This window comes from Salvelinus alpinus, chromosome 33 (genome assembly GCF_045679555.1).
Source record: "Salvelinus alpinus chromosome 33, SLU_Salpinus.1, whole genome shotgun sequence".
Classification (NCBI taxonomy): Eukaryota; Metazoa; Chordata; class Actinopteri; order Salmoniformes; family Salmonidae; genus Salvelinus; species Salvelinus alpinus.
The window spans coordinates 19,552,303-19,570,858 of record NC_092118.1 but is presented as its reverse complement, the minus strand read 5'-3'; the positions used below and the strand labels follow the sequence as shown (position 1 = coordinate 19,570,858).

At 43.3% G+C, this 18,556-nt stretch overlaps 1 protein-coding gene across 1 annotated transcript in view; it reads left to right on the top strand.

The window, feature by feature from the left end:
- Window positions 1-6,214, top strand: part of LOC139563168 (ELKS/Rab6-interacting/CAST family member 1-like) — a 28,887-nt gene extending 22,673 nt beyond the window's left edge. Inside the window, exons 14-18 of the mRNA XM_071381506.1 lie at window positions 44-482; window positions 3,730-3,863; window positions 4,221-4,832; window positions 4,953-5,184; window positions 5,515-6,214. Of these exons, the coding sequence (XP_071237607.1) occupies window positions 44-482; window positions 3,730-3,863; window positions 4,221-4,832; window positions 4,953-5,184; window positions 5,515-5,658 (1,561 nt within the window). The 3' untranslated portion in view covers window positions 5,659-6,214. The remainder of the gene's footprint in view (window positions 1-43; window positions 483-3,729; window positions 3,864-4,220; window positions 4,833-4,952; window positions 5,185-5,514) is intronic.
- The last annotated feature ends 12,342 nt before the right edge of the window (window positions 6,215-18,556 follow it).

Below are 18,556 nucleotides of genomic sequence, written 5' to 3'. Positions count from 1 at the left end.
TCTTTTAAGTTTCTCATTCTGTTTTCTCATTTTACTTCCACAGACCTGAAATACAGGGGTATGAGGTTGAAACTAATGTCCAACCTCCAGCAGCACATTACCAACCCAGACAAACCCCAATCCATCCCTCTTCTACAGAATACCTAGGACAGTCTAGGACATTCAGATCAGGTCCGCCGCCACCCAGCAGACTGGAGTCTAGTTTACTGAGGTACTCTCCTCCTGAGTACAGTAGGTATCTGTCAACCAACTCCTCAAGATCCTTTGGAACACTAACCAGTCCAACGCTGTCTTCGTCTGGCCCTCTAAGCCCTGATCAGTCCAGTACAGAAGAGTCTGCCTCAGTTCAAATCACAGATACAGCCTCAAGTCCAGAGGCGGACATTTCAGACCCATCCTGTTCTCGAGCAAGATCAAGCCCATCCAAAATCAACACACCTTTCATGAAACTTATAGAGATAACAGCAAAGATTAACATTGAGTAATCACATGAAGAAATACTTTTTATGAAGGCTATTCAGTATACTGTATAAGGGACAATGTTGCATATTGTGTAAATAGTCTACTGTTCTATAAATAATACTTGAAAGTATCCTTTTGAAGAATTATGTTTGGTTTTGTTTACAGTGAATGTTCTTGTATGGTTTATGGAAGTCTGAATTGACTATCATGTATGAAGGTTTATATTTATACTGTATCTTTTTCTGACATTTTTAGTTTGCACTGTATAAATGAGATGCAATATTATTTTAATATTAGTCAAATTATGTACAAAATATGTAAAATATATATACTTTGTGCCTTTATTAACAGCTTAATCACTGATACTCCACAACGGTGATGATAATCGGTTGTTTTTTATCTATTGGATAATATTTAACTATATCTGACAAAATGAAGAACTGTATTTCTACTGATTGCCATCCCTGAGCCACTGGTATAAGTAATTTGTCTGCACTGCCAGGACTGTGTATATGAGAAGTTATGATAAGCATGATGTGCCTTTCTTGAAGGATACACATCCAGTGTATACTAATGAAATCAGTGTATGTTTTGAAAATGTGCCATTGTACCGTTTTTATAATCACTCATGAAAATGTTCACTGTCCAGTGGCTGATTGTTCATTTTGTGAAGCATTCAAGGAGGTTATATGTAGCATACAATGGTTTATATATACACTAGATGACTATAGGGGGCACTGTGTTGAAGCCACCATGACTCAATCTTGGCACTCCCCCACCATTTAAAATAATCGTTTTGGAACCTATAGAAATGCAATTATTAATGTCTACATTTGTTTTTGCCATAATTATTCTATTAGCGACACCGTAATGCATACTTTTAAATTATATTATGTGAGCTAAACATAAAACGTTAAAATATAAAACATTTCCTTAAAGTATATATATTTTTAGATTACTCATATTTTTAGATTACCCACTACAAATAAATTCTTAAATACATGTAATTTTGTCCTAGAATTCCAAGCATTCCTATGCAGCAGCTGTATACCACCCTCCATCCCACTGCTGGCTTGCTTCTGAAATTTAGCAGGGTTGATCCTGCTTGGTCTCAAGATGAAAGACCAGATGCTGCTGGAAGTGGTGTTGGAGGGCCAGTAGGAGGCACCCTTTCTAAATATCCCAATGATTGGGGACATTTCCCTGTGTAGAGTGCAATCTTTTGGCTGGGATGTTAAATGGGTGTCCTGACTCTCTGTGGTCATTAAAGATCCCATGGCACTTATTGTAAGAGTAGGGGTGTTACCCCTGGCTAAATTCCCAATCTGGTCACCTAATCATCCCCAGTTTACAATTGGCTCATTCATCCCCCTGTAACTATTCCCCAGGTTGTTGCTGTGAATGTGTTCTCAGTCAATTTACCTGGTAAAATAAATGGAGAAATGCTCCTATTGGGGAGTGCCAAGCATCAGCAATCCAAGTTTTATAAAGTCATTGGTCGCATCAGTGTAATCTTTACTTCTCAACGCTGGGTGGCGCCATCTGATCAATTATCTGCGTTTCATCTCTATGTACATGCCATATGATATGAAGCAGCTTTCAAAGTATTTTACTGCAAGGTAAGCAAATACATGAATGTAGGTAAATAACATGTAGTTTATGCCATACTACTAGCTCCAATAGAATATTCAAACACTCAAACAAAGGCTTGTATGGTGGAGTAACTTACTATAGATTCCTAAAATGTAACAAACTTCTATGGTATGATCATTGGACGCTGTTAACTAACCTCCAGACGAGCTTCAATGCCATACAACTCTCTGTCCGTGGCCTCCAACTCCTCTTAAATGAAAGTAAAACCAAATGCATGCTCTTCAACCGATCACTGCCCATACCTGCCCGCCCGCCCAGCATCACTACTCTGAACGGTTCTGACTTAGAATATGTGGACAACTACAAATACCTAGGTGTCTGGTTAGACTGTAAACTCTCCTTCCAGACTCACATTAAGCATCTCCAATCCAAAATTACATCTAGAATCGGCTTCCTATTTCGCAACAAAGCATCCTTCACTCATGCTGCCAAACATACCCTCGTAAAACTGACAATCCTACCGATCCTCGACTTCGGCGATGTCATTTACAAAATAGCCGCCAACACTCTACTCAGCAAGTTGGATGCAGTAGTTCACAGTGCCATCCGTTTTGTCACCAAAGCCCCATATACTACCCACCACTGCGACCTGTACGCTCTCGTTGGCTCGCTTCATACTCGTCGCCAAACCCACTGGCTTCAGGTCATCTACAAGTCTCTGATAGGTAAGGCCTCGCCTTATCTCAGCTCACTGGTCACCATAGCAGCACCCACCCGTAGCATGCGCTCCAGAAGGTATATTTCACTGTTCACCCCCAAAGCCAATTCCCCCTTTGGCCGCCTTTCCTTCCAGTTCTCTGCTGCCAATGACTGGAATGAATTGCAAAAATCACTGAAGCTGGAGACTCTTACCTCCCTCACTAGCTTTAAGCACCAACTGTGAGCAGCTCACAGATCACTGCACCTGTACATAGCCCATCCAACTACCTCATCCCCATACTGCATTTATTTATTTATCTTGCTCCTTTGCACCCCTGTATCTCTACTTGCACATTCATCTTTTGCACATCAATCACTCTAGAGTCTAATTGGTATATTGTAATTACTTCGCCACCATGGCCTGTTTATTGCCTTACCTCCCTTGTCTTACCTCATTTGCACACACTGTATATATATTTTCTTCAGCTGTATTGTTGACTGTATGTTTTGTTTATTCCATGTGTAACTCTGTGTTGTTGTATGTGTCGAACTGCTTTGCTTTATTCTTGGCCAGGTCGCAGTTGTAAATGAGAACTTGTTCTCAACTTTCCTACCTGGCTAAATGTAGGTAGGCCGTGAATGGCCTCACACACCAGTACAGTAGGTGGCGGTGTATGCACCTAAAAGTTGGATGCGATCCGCCAACCAAATCCTAAAGTAAAAGAAGAAGAATATTGAAGAGAACGTACTTCCGTACTACTTCCGTTTACAATGAAAGCGCGCCGGCTACGTAGCTACCAAAATACAAGTTCAATCTAAGACAGCTGAAGATGGAAGTATATTTTATTGAACAACATAATCCCGTTAAGTGTAACGCTAATGGACTAACAAAGTCATGTTTTTATAGGGTAATTTGAGCTATTCGGTCAATTTATTTGGGCGGGTTTTTTACTAGTAAAGTTAGCTACTAGCTAGCTAACGTTAACAATGTTCTCGTCATCGTGGGCAGCTCCATCAGAACGCCAGGGGCAAGTGGGGGATCTCAAAACCAAGAGCAAAGAAGAACTTGATGAATTACTGTCACGCCAAGATAAATTATTATCTAACAAGTAAGTAACTTCATCAATGTAAATTATCTAACAAGTAAGTCACTTCATATCATTCATCTGACAGAAGCTAACTCAAATTATTAATTCGCTGCTACAACAACATTACATTCTTCTAGAAACTTCCAGCTGTTGGCTAGACAGTGGTGACAGTTTTGGTGCATGTGTGTATATGCTATCCACCTCAATCTAGGCTAGCTGATGTTACTTCAACTAGGGAAATGCGTTTTACACTGAACCTGACATTCCTTTGTTTTACTATCACTGCCAACTACATTTTCTTAAAGTTGAGCTGAAAGCAGTAGTTAGTTATTTGTTATTTCTTGTTGACAGACTCATTTGATATGTTGTTATCAACAGGAGGTTCATACAGACCCTTCCAGACAAAGGGAAGAAGATCTCAGACTTTGCAGAGAGATTATGCCTTGCTCTTGCCCAAAATGAAGAAGAGGAGATGAAGCAAGATATGCTGTCATCTGTCAGGACAGAGCTGCAGTCTAAATACCAGCAGACTTTGACACAAAGACAACATGGTAGCCAGAATAAACCAGAAACTTCCCAACATAGGAGACAAGCTGGGGACACAGCTCCTGGAAATGTCCAAGAATTGGACGTCTCACCTCTGTCACCTAATGTTCAGAAGAGCAAAACAGTTGACACGCGGCAAGAAGACAGTGTGTCCAAAGTATCTGCTGCTGAAACCATGGAGATGGCCCAGGCTGGTGGTGATGCAGGGGCCTCTCTAGACTCTGACAGGACAAAAGAGAGCGACCTAGCAGAGGCCTTGCAGAGGGTCACTCTGTCTGACCACTCAACTGGCTCGAGTGGATCCCCTAAAGACACATTCAACAGATCTGCTACTGGCAACCCCTTCCTTGGAAGGCAGCCACAGAAGAAACCACACTACATAGAAGTCCTGGCGAGGACTGAGAAGGATCCGGCTATGAGGAGACAGAAGTATAAGCCTAATCAGTAAGTCCACGTTGTATATAAGAATACTGTATAGTTCAGTGATGCTGCCTTTAGTTATGGTGATGCACTAGTATTCTCACCTACTAACTCTTATATTAACTCTTCCTGTAATGTTTGCAGGTTTGCCCACAACACAGATGGCTCCCCGTCAGGGTCTCTGTCACCCAGCCAATCCCCTGGAGGCTTATTACCATCACCAGTGCTCTCCGTTGAGGCCAGGAGGGAGCGAGACAGGAAGCACATTGACGACATCACTGCGGCCAGGCTCCCACTGCTCCACTACAGCCCTGCCCAGCTGCTGACCTTGGAGCAGTCAGCTGACCTGCTACTCGAGCAGACCAGGAAACACCAGGTGAGTGGCCCCTGGGTCTGTCTGACACAACAGAGGAACATTAAGGTCTGTCCAACAACACCAAAATGCTCACTGCTCAAGGTAACAGTTACGCCTGATCAGATTACATGAGGGAATTAAATGTGTTATAGGTGTTGAGGCAACGTCTACCTACCTATTCCATTATCACCACAAAAACACTGTGCTCATCTGATGATGAACACTCCATATGCTACTTCCATTCATGGTATAGTATAGCAGCCTCATGCTTACTGCTAAGCACTTGCTCATTTTTCAGGTTAATTACCCTATCAATGTCAGCATCTTTCCTGTATTGTGTGTTTCCCTCAGGAGTTGCAGGCCAAGCTGGCAGCCCAGAAGCTGTCTGAGGGGCTGAGGTTCAGCACTGGGAGCTATGTTGTGGAAGGGGGCCCGCTGGGCGCCTACAGGGAGGTTCATGACGACGTAGCCCAGCTTTCCTCAGAGGAAGACTAATCCGGGGGGCCGCAGCAAAGAAACTCAGGTGACCCCTGACCTCTGAGACAACAGTCTCTGTGCCCTGCATCAGGGCCTATGGAAGGAAGTGGATTGGCAATTCAAAGACGAGAGGCCTGCCTGAGGAGATGGAAAGGGTCATGGGCATCGGGTGGTTGTGAAGGCACAGTGGGTGTCCCTGTCTTGTCTATCCAGGGAGGTGAATTGTGTGGGTCTTGGTTCACCATCAGTGATTCACTGAGTTGTCACCCAGTCAGCATCCTGTCCAGTTTATAAGAGCTGCCACAGAACCTTAGGCCTCCCGTTGGGTGATGTGTTAGCCTCTTGCAGGGAGCATTAGGTATGCTATCTCACCATGTTGTCAGAGAGTAAAAAATCAGTTGTGTGATGAGGCTGCTACAGTATTGTCTGGTATTGTTGACTCACTTGGTGGTTGTATTTCCAAAAGACTGCAAAGTATTGACCGTATGCATGTGAGAAATATAAAGAAAATATTTTTTGTATGATCTTTTTCTACAGTGTTTCTTATTGAAAATAAAAATCTGTTCTTACCATATTTTGGTTGATCATATTCTTGAAATGGGAACAAATCATCATACCCCTAAGTTCTGTGAGCTCTGAAAATAAAGGTGGAAGCGGTTAATTGCGGTCTAAGACGGAGCAGTCTGCTGACATTTTCCAGCAGAATGTTTTCTTAACCCTGCCACGGTTTGATGAGAGCTATGACTCAGCCGTCATTTAAACCCTGTGATGTTATCAGTGGAGAAATCTGTGACACGCTTTAGAAGATTAATATACGGTCTAGTGAAATATTGCAGCTTGATGGAATCGGGCCCAATGGCTGAAATACATCTGGCTTGCATTTGGCTCATGTTACTTCACGGAGTGGCAGGGTATGATGGGATGGCAGCAGACTGACATGCCATTTTTCAGCTTTTTTTACTAATGCTGATAAGGAGTGCCAACAACATTAAAAACTCTTCCCAAACATCCATTCCCATCACCTCCAGTCCAATTCTCCCTAATAGTTATACAGACCCATTTTAACTTTAGTACGATTCAGGAATTTTAATGAGGAGAAAGAGAGAAGTGATTGAGGCGAGCTCGGGGGAAATGAGGGAGAATTCATGTTGGTCTGTCTGAGCTCCATGGTTGATGCCCCTTGATAACCCCTGGTAATTGCTGCTGAGCCATTGGTGGGAGCTGCTATAGAAAAAACACCATCTGGCTGCTGTGTGTTTAGACACAGGTCTGATAGACTCCAGAAAGCTCTGCTCCGACGTCCAATAATAAATATGTCAGCGAGCTCAGGAGAGGATCTTCCTCGTACTGGTATTAATTAGGTCTACCTTGCTTACATAAATGTGGAGACTGTTACCAATTACGGGGTTGCATTTTTCCTACAGCTTTGCTCCATGGTTTCTGGCCTGCGCTATCACTCACAAGTACATTGATATGTCTGAGCTGGAACCAAGCATTCGTTCTATGGCCAGAGCCTTTAAGTTGTTCGTTTGGGAGGTTGCTTATAGTTGTGGTGAATCCCACACTTCTTACCTCAGATTAATAAACTGCTCAGCTAGTCTGCAAGTAATTTGCTCCAACTGTGTGTCCGAAATCACACATCTCTGGGGAGCTGGAATAATTTGGACTTGGGAAGGGAAAATGGCATATGATTTTAAAACTGCCTGTTCAAAGAGCAGCCAGCTCGCCCGTACAGTGAACAGTGATGTATAGACTGGCATTAAGCTCAATTTGGATTCTTAGCTAAATGATTGCATTATCCTACGTTTGCCATCTTACAAAGTCTGAGGTCATACAATTTTTTTCCATTCTCTCCCCTCTTATGTTTTTTTTTCTTTCTCAGAGCACAAAAGGATATGAAATAATGCAGCAGTCAGCAGCTTTGTAATGGTAGTTTATCTTCCCCTTCCCAATTACAACCAGCTCTGCCTCCTCTTACTGGGACCAGATTGAATTATGTGTTCCAGGTTTTTTTGTTTCATTCATTGGTATTTTGATATGTGTATTGTTGATCAATTGTACATTTCAGTCTAATTTTCTATTTATGATGTAGAGCTTTTTTCAACCAATGGTATTCACCAGAAATCTGTTTTCATAATAAATCCTGATGCATGGAAGACATACGTCAAAGCATGTCAGAAAATGGCAGTGTTTTGATAACACAGAGAATATACTTTTCAGGGAGTGGGTGCTATTGAACTGGTATCCTGCTGCGTTTCCTCATGGTTGTACATGTAAGTGCAGATATTCAGTATTATTTTACCCTATTCCACTGCTATTCATTAGTCTAGTCTGCTCTGTCCAATGAGAACAGGTTACTCATAACTTTAACAAGACAACAGTGGGTTTCTCAAGCCTCTGTCTCAGGTTTTTTTTGTGAGAAAGTTGTGTGAGACAGACGGCAGTAAAGAAGCGGGTTGTTTATGTCATGCCTGATGTCTTCCAGAAGAGACATTGCACGTGGCCTCAACAGTCCTGAAAGTGTGTGCAGCTGCCCCATCATCAACACCATATGCAGATAAGATCACTGAATTCCCTGGCTGGTGTTACTCCTATTAAAACACTGCATTAGAGATGCACTACAGCTGTCTGGAACTGGGTCTCATCATGCATGAAGTAAACATCCCCTTCAAAATGCTGCTATTTTTAGATGAACACCATCCTTTACTTTTCCATGAGTTGAAGTTGATTTTAATGTCTGGTTTGTATGAAGACAATGAAAGGCTTGGTTGTGTATGTTTTCTTTGTCATATTGTGATTCAGTGCCTTCAGAAAGTATTCATACCCCTTGACTTATTCCACATTTTGTTGTTACAGCCTGAATTGAAAATGTATTAAATAGATTTTTCGCTCACCCATCTCCGCACAATACTCCATAATGCCAAAGTGAAAACTTGTTTTTAGAAATGTTTGCAAATTGATTGAAAATGAAATACAGAAATATCTAAATGACATAAGTATTTACACCCCTGACTAAGTACATGTTATAATCACCTTTGGCAGTCTTTCTGGGTAAGTCTCTTAAGACTTTTGCACACCTGGATTGTACTATATTTGCACATTATTCTTTTTAAAATTCTTCAACCTCTGTCAAGTTGGTTGTTGATCATTGCTAGACAGCCATTTTCAAATCTTGCCATAAAATTTCAAGCCGATTTAAGTCAAAACTGTAACTAGGCCATTCAGGAACATTCAATGTTGTCATGGTAAGCAATTTCAGTGTTTATTTGGTCTTGTATTTTAGGTTATTGTCCTGCTGAAAGGTGAATTTGTCTCCCAGTGTCTGTTGGAAAGGAGACTGAACCAGGCTTTCCTCTAGGATTTTGCTTGTGCGTAGCTCTATTCTTTTATATTTGTATTCTGTACAGTCTTCTTTCTTTTCACTTTGTCAATTAGGTTAGTATTGTGGAGTAACTACAATGTTGATGAACCATCCTCAGTTTTCTCATATCTCTATAACTGTTTTAAATTGACCATTAGCCTCATGGTGACATCCCTGAGCGGTTTCCTTCCTCTCCTGCAACTGAGTTAGGAAGGACGCCTGTATCTTTGTAGTGACTGGGTGTATTAATACACCATGCTCAAAGTTTTTTTTTAAACCCTTCTACCAATAGGTGCCCTTAGTGAGGCATTGGAAAACCTCCCTGGTCTTTGTGGTTCTGTGTCTGAAATTCACTGCTCGACTGAGGGACCTTATAGATAACTGTATGTGTGGGGTACAGAGATGAGGTAGTCATTCAAAAATCATGTTAACCACTATTATTGCACACTGAGTGATTCCATGCAACTTTTTTATTTTCTTGTTAAGCACATTTTTACTCCTGAACTTATTTAGGCTTGGCATAATGGGTTGAATACTTATGGACTCAAGACATTTCAGCTTTTCATTTGGTATTAATTTGTAAACATTTCCAAAAACATAATTCCACTTTGAAATGATGGGCCAGTGACACAAAATCTCAATTTAATCAATTTTAAATGTAGGCTGTAACACAACAAAATGTGAAAAAAGTCAAGGGATGTGAATATTTTCTGAAGGTGTAGATTCATTAGAGAAGGCCCTTGCACAGGCAGGGATAAATAGAAAAGGTGGTATGTGTTATGCAAAAATAACACTTAACCATATCAACATTATTTAGATAGAAGCTGATCGTGACATGGAAAAGTTATGGCCATGAGTAGTAGCGTTGGATATCTTTAATATAGTGCTTTGCCAGCATAGCATTCTGAGTGATATATGTCAAGATATAGGCTACTGTACTGTATGTCCAGGTCACACATTGCATGCAGAACTGTATCCTACCGAGGTTCAATGTGGAATACAGCATACCAGGCTCTGCACTCCTGTGGCCTACAAGAATAAGTCACGTTAGTTTCCCTAACAAAAATATTTATCTTACAGTAGCTGTATCCCTGACCACATATGGGGGGGGGGGAAACATTACATGTCTGTAATGAATTACTATGACGTTTTCAACTACCTCCAGTAGATGGACTACAGACGTGTTACCTACAGTATGTAGCTTCCACAGTCTAACACAAGATGGCAGTAGCACCACTTTGTGCCCTTCCTTACGGTACCTGGAACCTGTTGTTTCGCACCTTTTTACACTGGACAGACCACCAACATACAGTAAACTTTGGATAAACATAGGAAGGTTTTTATTGGCAAGTTGACGATAATAATATACATGCAGAAAATAACTATGTTCTGTTTTCATGTAACTGCTCTCATGATGATACAGTCAGTGTTGTTTGTATGAGTTGGAAAGCAAGCACACCAGCAAGGCCTCGGCTATGAAGACACCTCATCATAACGAAAGTAAGCAACAAGTGTCACCATTTCTGAAAGGATCCGACTGAACAGCTGTCATCTGTCACTTGCAGTCCTGAGCTGACATAATTGTGTTTAATTCCAGACCCTGCTCTTCTGAGGTGTGGTGGATGTCCCTCATGTGGGGCCCAATCTGCTTAGTCCAGATAACACCAACAATCAGCCCAGATCTACGTCTACAAATCCACCAAGAAGGGAAACAGTCTGAAATCCCTGTCTACATCTGTGGCTAAGCGGACTCCAACAACTGTTGCTTGGAGAACTTTGCATAACAATCATGAGGCTGCAGAAAGAAAAGCAGAGAAAAGAGGGTCTAGATGGGCCGAGGCCCATGGTGCGCGGAGAGGGCCAAGAAGCTGCCAGCGTCCCAGCCGCCCCACGTCTGGGCTGGCACGGCATTAAGCGGGCCGTTTCGAAGCCTGTCAAAAGCTCATCACGGCGAGGAAGCCGTCTCCGTGGGGATGCTGCGGGAGTGCCAGGGCACGGTAGGGGAGAGAAACCAGAGTCTTGTCCAGCAGCTTGGCCATAATGAGGAGGAAAATTCCCATTCTTGTATCCAAATTAATGTAACAATAACAATCCGCTTTTGTCCAACTTTTCTTTTTTTTACTCAATACCCTTTTTTCCTCCTTAATTTCTGCTCATCAGCTATACCAAGTGCATTAATTATGATTAGTAGGCCTATATTTTTTGTCTCTCACCTATTTATATCTAATGGAGTTATGTTACGTGGTAACCTCCCAACACATTACACAAGTCCAGCCGCCTGGCTTATTAGAGGAGTTCTACTGTATCCTGGTGCATGAGACTGCTAACTCTGACATCGTAACATCGTTACTTAATTCATGTGGTGTCTTATAGTGGTACAAAGTGAGCATGTTTCCATTCAAAGTGACAGATAGAACATTGGTTGTCTCGGTATATTTGCTAGTCGCCTGGTAGATGGCATTAGAGAGGTTGTCATGAGGCTCTGATGACTGGATGATGTCAGTTATGGCATTCAAGATGTAAAATACCAGTTTTAAGTAATAACTTCTTGGCTGGGGAATTTATATGTGACGTCAATCTAAAGTTGTCAGCAAAGAGGCGTGATGAATACAATGTAATTCTGTTTTTCATTATTTTCATTATTTTTAACTGAAATCATGCCTCCTGATTTGTGAACGCACCAATTGACAAGCACCAGGAGTGTAAATTAGCAGCAACTCAGGGAATGGTGCCAGACATTACACATTGAGAGCACTAACTTCATTTAAAGGGTCATGAAATACAACCTCTGAAATGTCAAATATCATTTCCCACATTCTTTTTAATGTTGCAGGTGTGAAAGTTGGATGAGGGCAGGGAGTTGAAAGGGGTTTTAGATCAAATCTGAAGGACAGTTCCTCTCTCATGACAAACATAAGCTGCAGTCATGGAGTAGGCTACAGATGAGGGGGTGTTGCTGGGGAAGCTGGAGGGGGGTTCTGTACTGTATGCATTTTGGTGAGAATGTCTTGTATTCTATGAAGTCTGCATTGTGTAATAAAGTTCTGATCTGGGCACTGTGTCTTACAACAGTAGTAAAACCCTGCAGTAAAAAAGAGGCAATCCTCCTTAGCTCAGCTCATAACAATTACAGGGCCTCTATATGGAACTGCAGGCTTGTTTATATGCTGTAATGTTGTGTCCACGCCAAGCTCGCTCTAAGCCCTGGGGCCTGGTGGTTTTGATTGCTGCAGGGAAAGTGTTGGAGTGCCGTGTCTGCAGCATGGTTCTGGCTCCGCGGGGCGGCTGCAGAAGGGTGTGATCCGTCAGAGGAGACAGAGTGGGAGTGGGAGGCTTTTCCCTGTTTGTTTTCTTGTTTGTTTGTTTGATACAAACTGCATCTGTCAGGGAAAACAGGAAGCCCCGCTCTCTTTTTTTTATCACTCCGGTCCCATCTCTCCGTCCCCAAAACAAAACATCTGTGTTCAATGAGGAGGAAGACACTGTCCAATTCCAAACGTTAATTATCTTAAACTGCTCCAGGCTGTCAGCGTTAATATTATTCACAAATTATGCTTAGTCAGCACTTTTCTGATCAAGTTTCTAAACGACGGAGTGTTACATCTCTGTCTGGTATCTCCTTTTGTAGCCTCTCACAGTCCTCTTAATGGTCTTGTGTGCCTCCTATGACTGCCACACAAGATCTCCTACAAGTTGTTGGGTCTGAGGAAAGACATAATGTGCCTGGGTGTAATGTCAGGAAGCCTCCCACGGGTCGTGACAGGACAGAGCAGTACTGTAGTGTGTGGCCCTGCTCTCACTGCGCTGCACTGCACTGCACTGCACTGGGACTGCTTCATATCCATTTACAGCCTGGGCTGCTGCTATTGTCATTAGGATTGGGTTCTATTATTAGTCAAAATCTCATGAAATCCAATCCCTTTTTAATGGTGAGAGAGTCTGGATTGGCCACCTTAATCATGTTCAGGAACATGGGCCATGTGACTGTGCAGTGTGAGAGTGTGTTACAGGATAGTATAGACTCCCGTATCCATGGCCCAGTCAGAGAGATCAGTCTCCTGTTCCTGTATTAAATATTTTACAGCAGACAGGATGAGGCAGGGATTGTCTTAAATTAACCTTACACACTCATCCTCCTCTAGTGTTACATACATACATATACTGAACAAAAATATAAACGCAACATGCAACAATTTCAAAGATTTTACTAGAAGAAGGAAATCAGTCAATTGAAATAAATAAATTAGGCTCTAATCTATGGGTTTCACATGACTGGGCAGGGAAGCAGCCATGGGTGGGCCTGGAAAGGGCACAGGCCCACCCACTTGGGAGCCAGGACCACAAAAGGGCTTTATTACAGACAGAAATACTCCTCAGAGTTGGTGCCCCCCTTTACTGCTATAACTTGCTTCCATTCAGCCACAAGACCATTAGTGAGGTCGGGCACTGATGTTGGGCGATTAGGCCTGGCTCGCAGTCGGCCGTCCAATTCATCATCCCAAAGGTGTTCGATGGTGTTGCGGTCAGGGCTCTGTGCATGTTCTACTGACAATGTTTGTCTATGGAGATTGCATGGCTGTGTGCTAGATTTAATACACCTGTCAACAACAACAATAGCAGAATCCACTAATTTCAAGGCTTGTCTACATACTTTTGTATATATAGTGTACATACAGTGTAACTGTGAGTAAAACTCTCCTGCTGTTGTTTTTGGATCCATTGTTTATTGGTGGGTTTTGAGATGTATGTTATATATACGTCTAGAAATGGCTCACAAACAAAATCCTATGGGAAATGATTACATGGAATTCTCCACCCATAAACATATGGTTAAAATCCAGAATAACTAGCCCTTTATCTATAAACAATCTCTGTTGACATAATCAGAGTATGAAATGGAAAGGTAAAGGGGGCAGAAAGAGATTGCTGTCTTCCTGTTATGGAGGGCGGCCCTATGATTCAATCGTATGAAGGGTGGAGTGTCATCCACCCATCCACTTAACTAAATTCATAAAGGCTGTTTGTCTTACTGTTCCTCTTTGTTCTTCGCCAGCACAAAACAAAACAGAATTACACAGAGGACCGTGACCAATGGAGAATGTATCACACTCTGGCAAACGCTCACAGAGCTGCAGATGGTTGTGTCTGTACCTCCCTGCCCGAGCCCCTACAGGTGCCACAGTGCTGTCTAATAGAAAGCAGAGTGTGTGGAGGAGGAGAGCAGATCAGAGCAAGGGATGATGGAAGGAAGGAGAGGGGAGGGGAGGGCTCCACTCCTCTCTGACATGTTTTACATGCAGCATGTGGTGCCTCCGCAGGCAGGTGTCCACCCTCTCATATCGTTTTCACTTCTTGCAGATATACAGTGGGCTCCCAGAGAAATAGAGCCCTCGTAACACACAGACACAGACAGGCCATCCGCCATAGCAACTGATCTCCTGTCTCTCTGTGTGTGAAGAGACAGTGTGTGTTTCAGATGTTGCACAGGAACAACAGTCTCAGATGGTGTTACACTGTGAGGTCTCAAGGGTGGAGTGTTTGTTTTATCTTCCAGAGAGATGTTTCTTCCTCTTCCTCCTTTCAACAAAATATATACAGTGGGGAGAACAAGTATTTGATACACTGACAATTTTGCAGGTTTTCCTACTTACAAAGCATGTAGAGGTCTGTAATTTTTATCATAGGTACACTTCAACTGTGAGAGAAGGAATCTAAAACAAAAATCCAGAAAATCACATTGTATGATTTTTAATTAATTAATTTGCATTTTATTGCATGACATAAGTATTTGATACATCAGAAAAGCAGAACTGAATATTTGGTACAGAAACCTTAGTTTGCAATTACAGAGATCATACGTTTCCTGTAGTTCTTGACCAGGTTTGCACACACTGCAGCAGGGATTTTGGCCCACTCCTCCATACAGACCTTCTCCAGATCCTTCAGGTTTCGGGGCTGTCGCTGGGCAATACGGACTTTCGGCTCCCTCCAAAGATTTTCTATTGGGTTCAGGTCTGGAGACTGGCTAGGCCACTCCAGGACCTTGAGATGCTTCTTACGGAGCCACTCCTTAGTTGCCCTGGCTGTGTGTTTCGGGTCGTTGTCATGCTGGAAGACCCAGCCACGACCCATCTTCAATGCTCTTACTGAGGGAAGGAGGTTGTTGGTCAAGATCTCGCGATACATGGCCCCATCCATCCTCCCTTCAATACGGTGCAGTCGTCCTGTCCCCTTTGCAGAAAAGCATCCCCAAAGAATGATGTTTCCACCTCCATGCTTCACGGTTGGGATGGTGTTCTTGGGGTTGTACTCATCCTTCTATTCCTCCAAACACGGCGAGTGGAGTTTAGAGCAAAAAGCTCTATTTTTGTCTCATCAGACCACATGACCTTCTCCCATTCCTCCTCTGGATCATCCAGATGGTCATTGGCAAACTTCAGACGGGCCTGGACATGCGCTGGCTTGAGCAGGGGGACCTTGCGTGCGCTGCAGGATTTTAATCCATGACGGCGTAGTGTGTTACTAATGGTTTTCTTTGAGACTGTGGTCCCAGCTCTCTTCAGGTCATTGACCAGGTCCTGCCGTGTAGTTCTGGGCTGATCCCTCACATTCCTCATGATCATTGATGCCCCACGAGGTGAGATCTTGCATGGAGCCCCAGACCGAGGGTGATTGACCGTCATCTTGAACTTCTTCCATTTTCTAATAATTGTGCCAACAGTTGTTGCCTTCTCACCAAGCTGCTTGCCTATTGTCCTGTAGCCCATCCCAGCCTTGTACAGGTCTACAATTTATCCCTGATGTCCTTACACAGCTCTCTGGTCTTGGCCATTGTGGAGAGGTTGGAGTCTGTTTGATTGAGTGTGTGGACAGGTGTCTTTTATACAGGTAACGAGTTCAAACAGGTGCAGTTAATACAGGTAATGAGTGGAGAACAGGAGGGCTTCTTAAAGAAAAACTAACAGGTCTGTGAGAGCCGGAATTCTTACTGGTTGGTAGGTGATCAAATACTTATGTCATGCAATAAAATGCAAATTAATTACTTAAAAATCATACAATGTGATTTTCTGGATTTTTGTTTTAGATTCCGTCTCTCACAGTTGAAGTGTACCTATGATAAAAATGACAGACCTCTACATGCTTTGTAAGTAGGAAAACCTGCAAAATCGGCAGTGTATCAAATATTTGTTCTCCCCACTGTATGTCACCTCTGACAATTATTGAAATGCTTTAAACGACACAACAATCTTCAAACCCTTCTGGATTAATATTTCTACTGGGGACAATCCACCCTTACATCTGCTGCCGAGCAGCGGCTCGCTCCATTCAACCTGAGTGGGTCTCCCCTTCCCGTCTGGCAGTGGATGGGGACTGGTGCACATCCTTTGGCAGGAGATACACACATCTCTTATGGCTTTCGGCTCGCGCAGGCCCCTGACAACGCTCTCGAGAGTTCTTATGTTTCTCTGACAGCGTCTATCAATCTGCTCCCAACAGAACGGTCATTATCAAATCAGCCACATGAGGGCTTTCTTCTTCCCCCTTCCCCCGACTGTCTCTCCTCTTTAGCGCAAGAAGGGGGTACAAGTGGTCCAAGAGATTGTGTTCTGTGAAATAACGCTGGCTGTATAAAGCCTGCTCTGTAGGGTCCCCTTTCACTGAAGCACTTGTAAACTAACCCAACTTCCCACCAAACCATTGAGTTTCCCCCAGCTTTGTGGTAGAGGGGGGTTTGAAGGCCGTGTTCCTTTAAATCGCTAAGAATTATTAAAGCTGTTATATATTAACATGGCATGCTCCTCGCAGACCGTATTGTACAATCCAATATAATACTGTCTTTTGACAGGTGCAGGATGTTAAAGACCTAAAGATTATATGACATTTCACAAGATATAGGGTATGATAATGACGAGTATAGCCCATAGCTACAGCGTGTGGTATTATAGATGGTTCACAGTAATGGACTCAGTAGTCCCTCTCAATATATCAACATATCTCCATATTCTCTCCATCCCTTAGCTGCAGACTCACCAATGTGTCAGGGATAATTTCAGTGAGCAGGTTTCTGGACCACTTCAGAATGCCCAGGGACTGCGTCTCTCCATGGAGGCTGCTCCCACACTGTCAAAGCTGTCTTTGGTTAATACTGTGGTTTCTCCTCAGCTGGTGAACAGAGCTGGCAGAAACACTCACTCTTCTCTCACAACAGCCGAGTCAGCACAACACAGGGGAGGAACTTAACTACTTAAAGAGCAGGTAATCAGGTACCCAGGTTCTTCAGAGAAAGATTAGAGAGAGAAAACTGTGTTCTCTCTTTTTCTTCCCTTTCTCTCTGTTTCTTGGAAATGATATTAGGGGAAAATTGGTCGATTTAACAAAGAGTGAAACCAGGGGCAGACTGGGACCAGAAATCATCACTGGCATTTTTAACACACCGGCCCATTTTTTGCCAATTTTTTTTCTTCTCGTGGTTCCACGTGGCCTATTGTTAGCCAGATAATTCTCATTTTGTGCAAAAAAGCCAAGTTAGAGAGGCCCACTAGGCTATGAATGGACCAGCCCATCTGGCAACACCCCTGAGTGAAACTATCAGAAGGATTTGCTCAGCCTATAGACACATATCTTTAAAGTTGATTAATTTGGGTTTATACTTTGAGCATGTTGTTAGCACTGTGCTGTCAGTTTTACAGTTTCCACGGTTTACACCGCAGTCACGTAAAATAACATTTTTGAAGCATCCTCTTCTTTGCATAGCTCCTCTCTCTGTGCTCGCTGCTCATGGCTGCTGACAGGAGGATTTATTGATCCCAGAGCCTCTGGCACGGGGCCGGTGTTGGCTCATACAGCCAGAGATGTGTGAAGGTTATGTTGTTTAACTGGAGGAGGCAGGTATGCTAAATACCCTGAGAGGGCAGGAGGGACATCTGCTCTCTTACTCACTGGGCTAACTGAGTGCATAACTCAGAGCAGGCCCAGAGCCCCCCTGTCCCCCAACCGGCCCTGCCTTCCTCGGTGCCGGTCCCTGGTACTATACAAGAGGATCTCACAAAAACAAATAGCAATAGAAGACCTGGCAAAGGGAGGGACCCAGCTGGGGCTGGAGGTCCTGTGTGACTATTCTTTAATCCTGACACCTGCAAGCCATTTCATCATGATTTACAGTGGGGGAACGCAGGCTGGGGTCGGGGAGCCCACGACGGGAAGTGTTTTCCTAGCAAATGACGGGGAAAGCACTGTTGTCGGTTGTTGTCCAGGCATTTGAAGTTTGTTGCCCTCTAACCTACTGGGAACTCCGATCTGCTGTTTAAAAGCATATGAGAGAAAAACGACAAGTCTCTCACCATATCATTCTCGGTGTGTGTGTGTGTGTGTGTGTGTGTGTGTGTGTGTGTGTGTGTGTGTGTGTGTGTGTGTGTGTGTGTGTGTGTGTGTGTGTGTGTGTGTGTGTGTGTGTGTGTGTGTGTGTGTGTGTGTGTGTGTGTGTGTGTGTGTGTGTGTGTGTGTGTGTGTGTCAGGATAAATAGGTGGGCGGGCTGGGGACAGGAAGGAAATGGA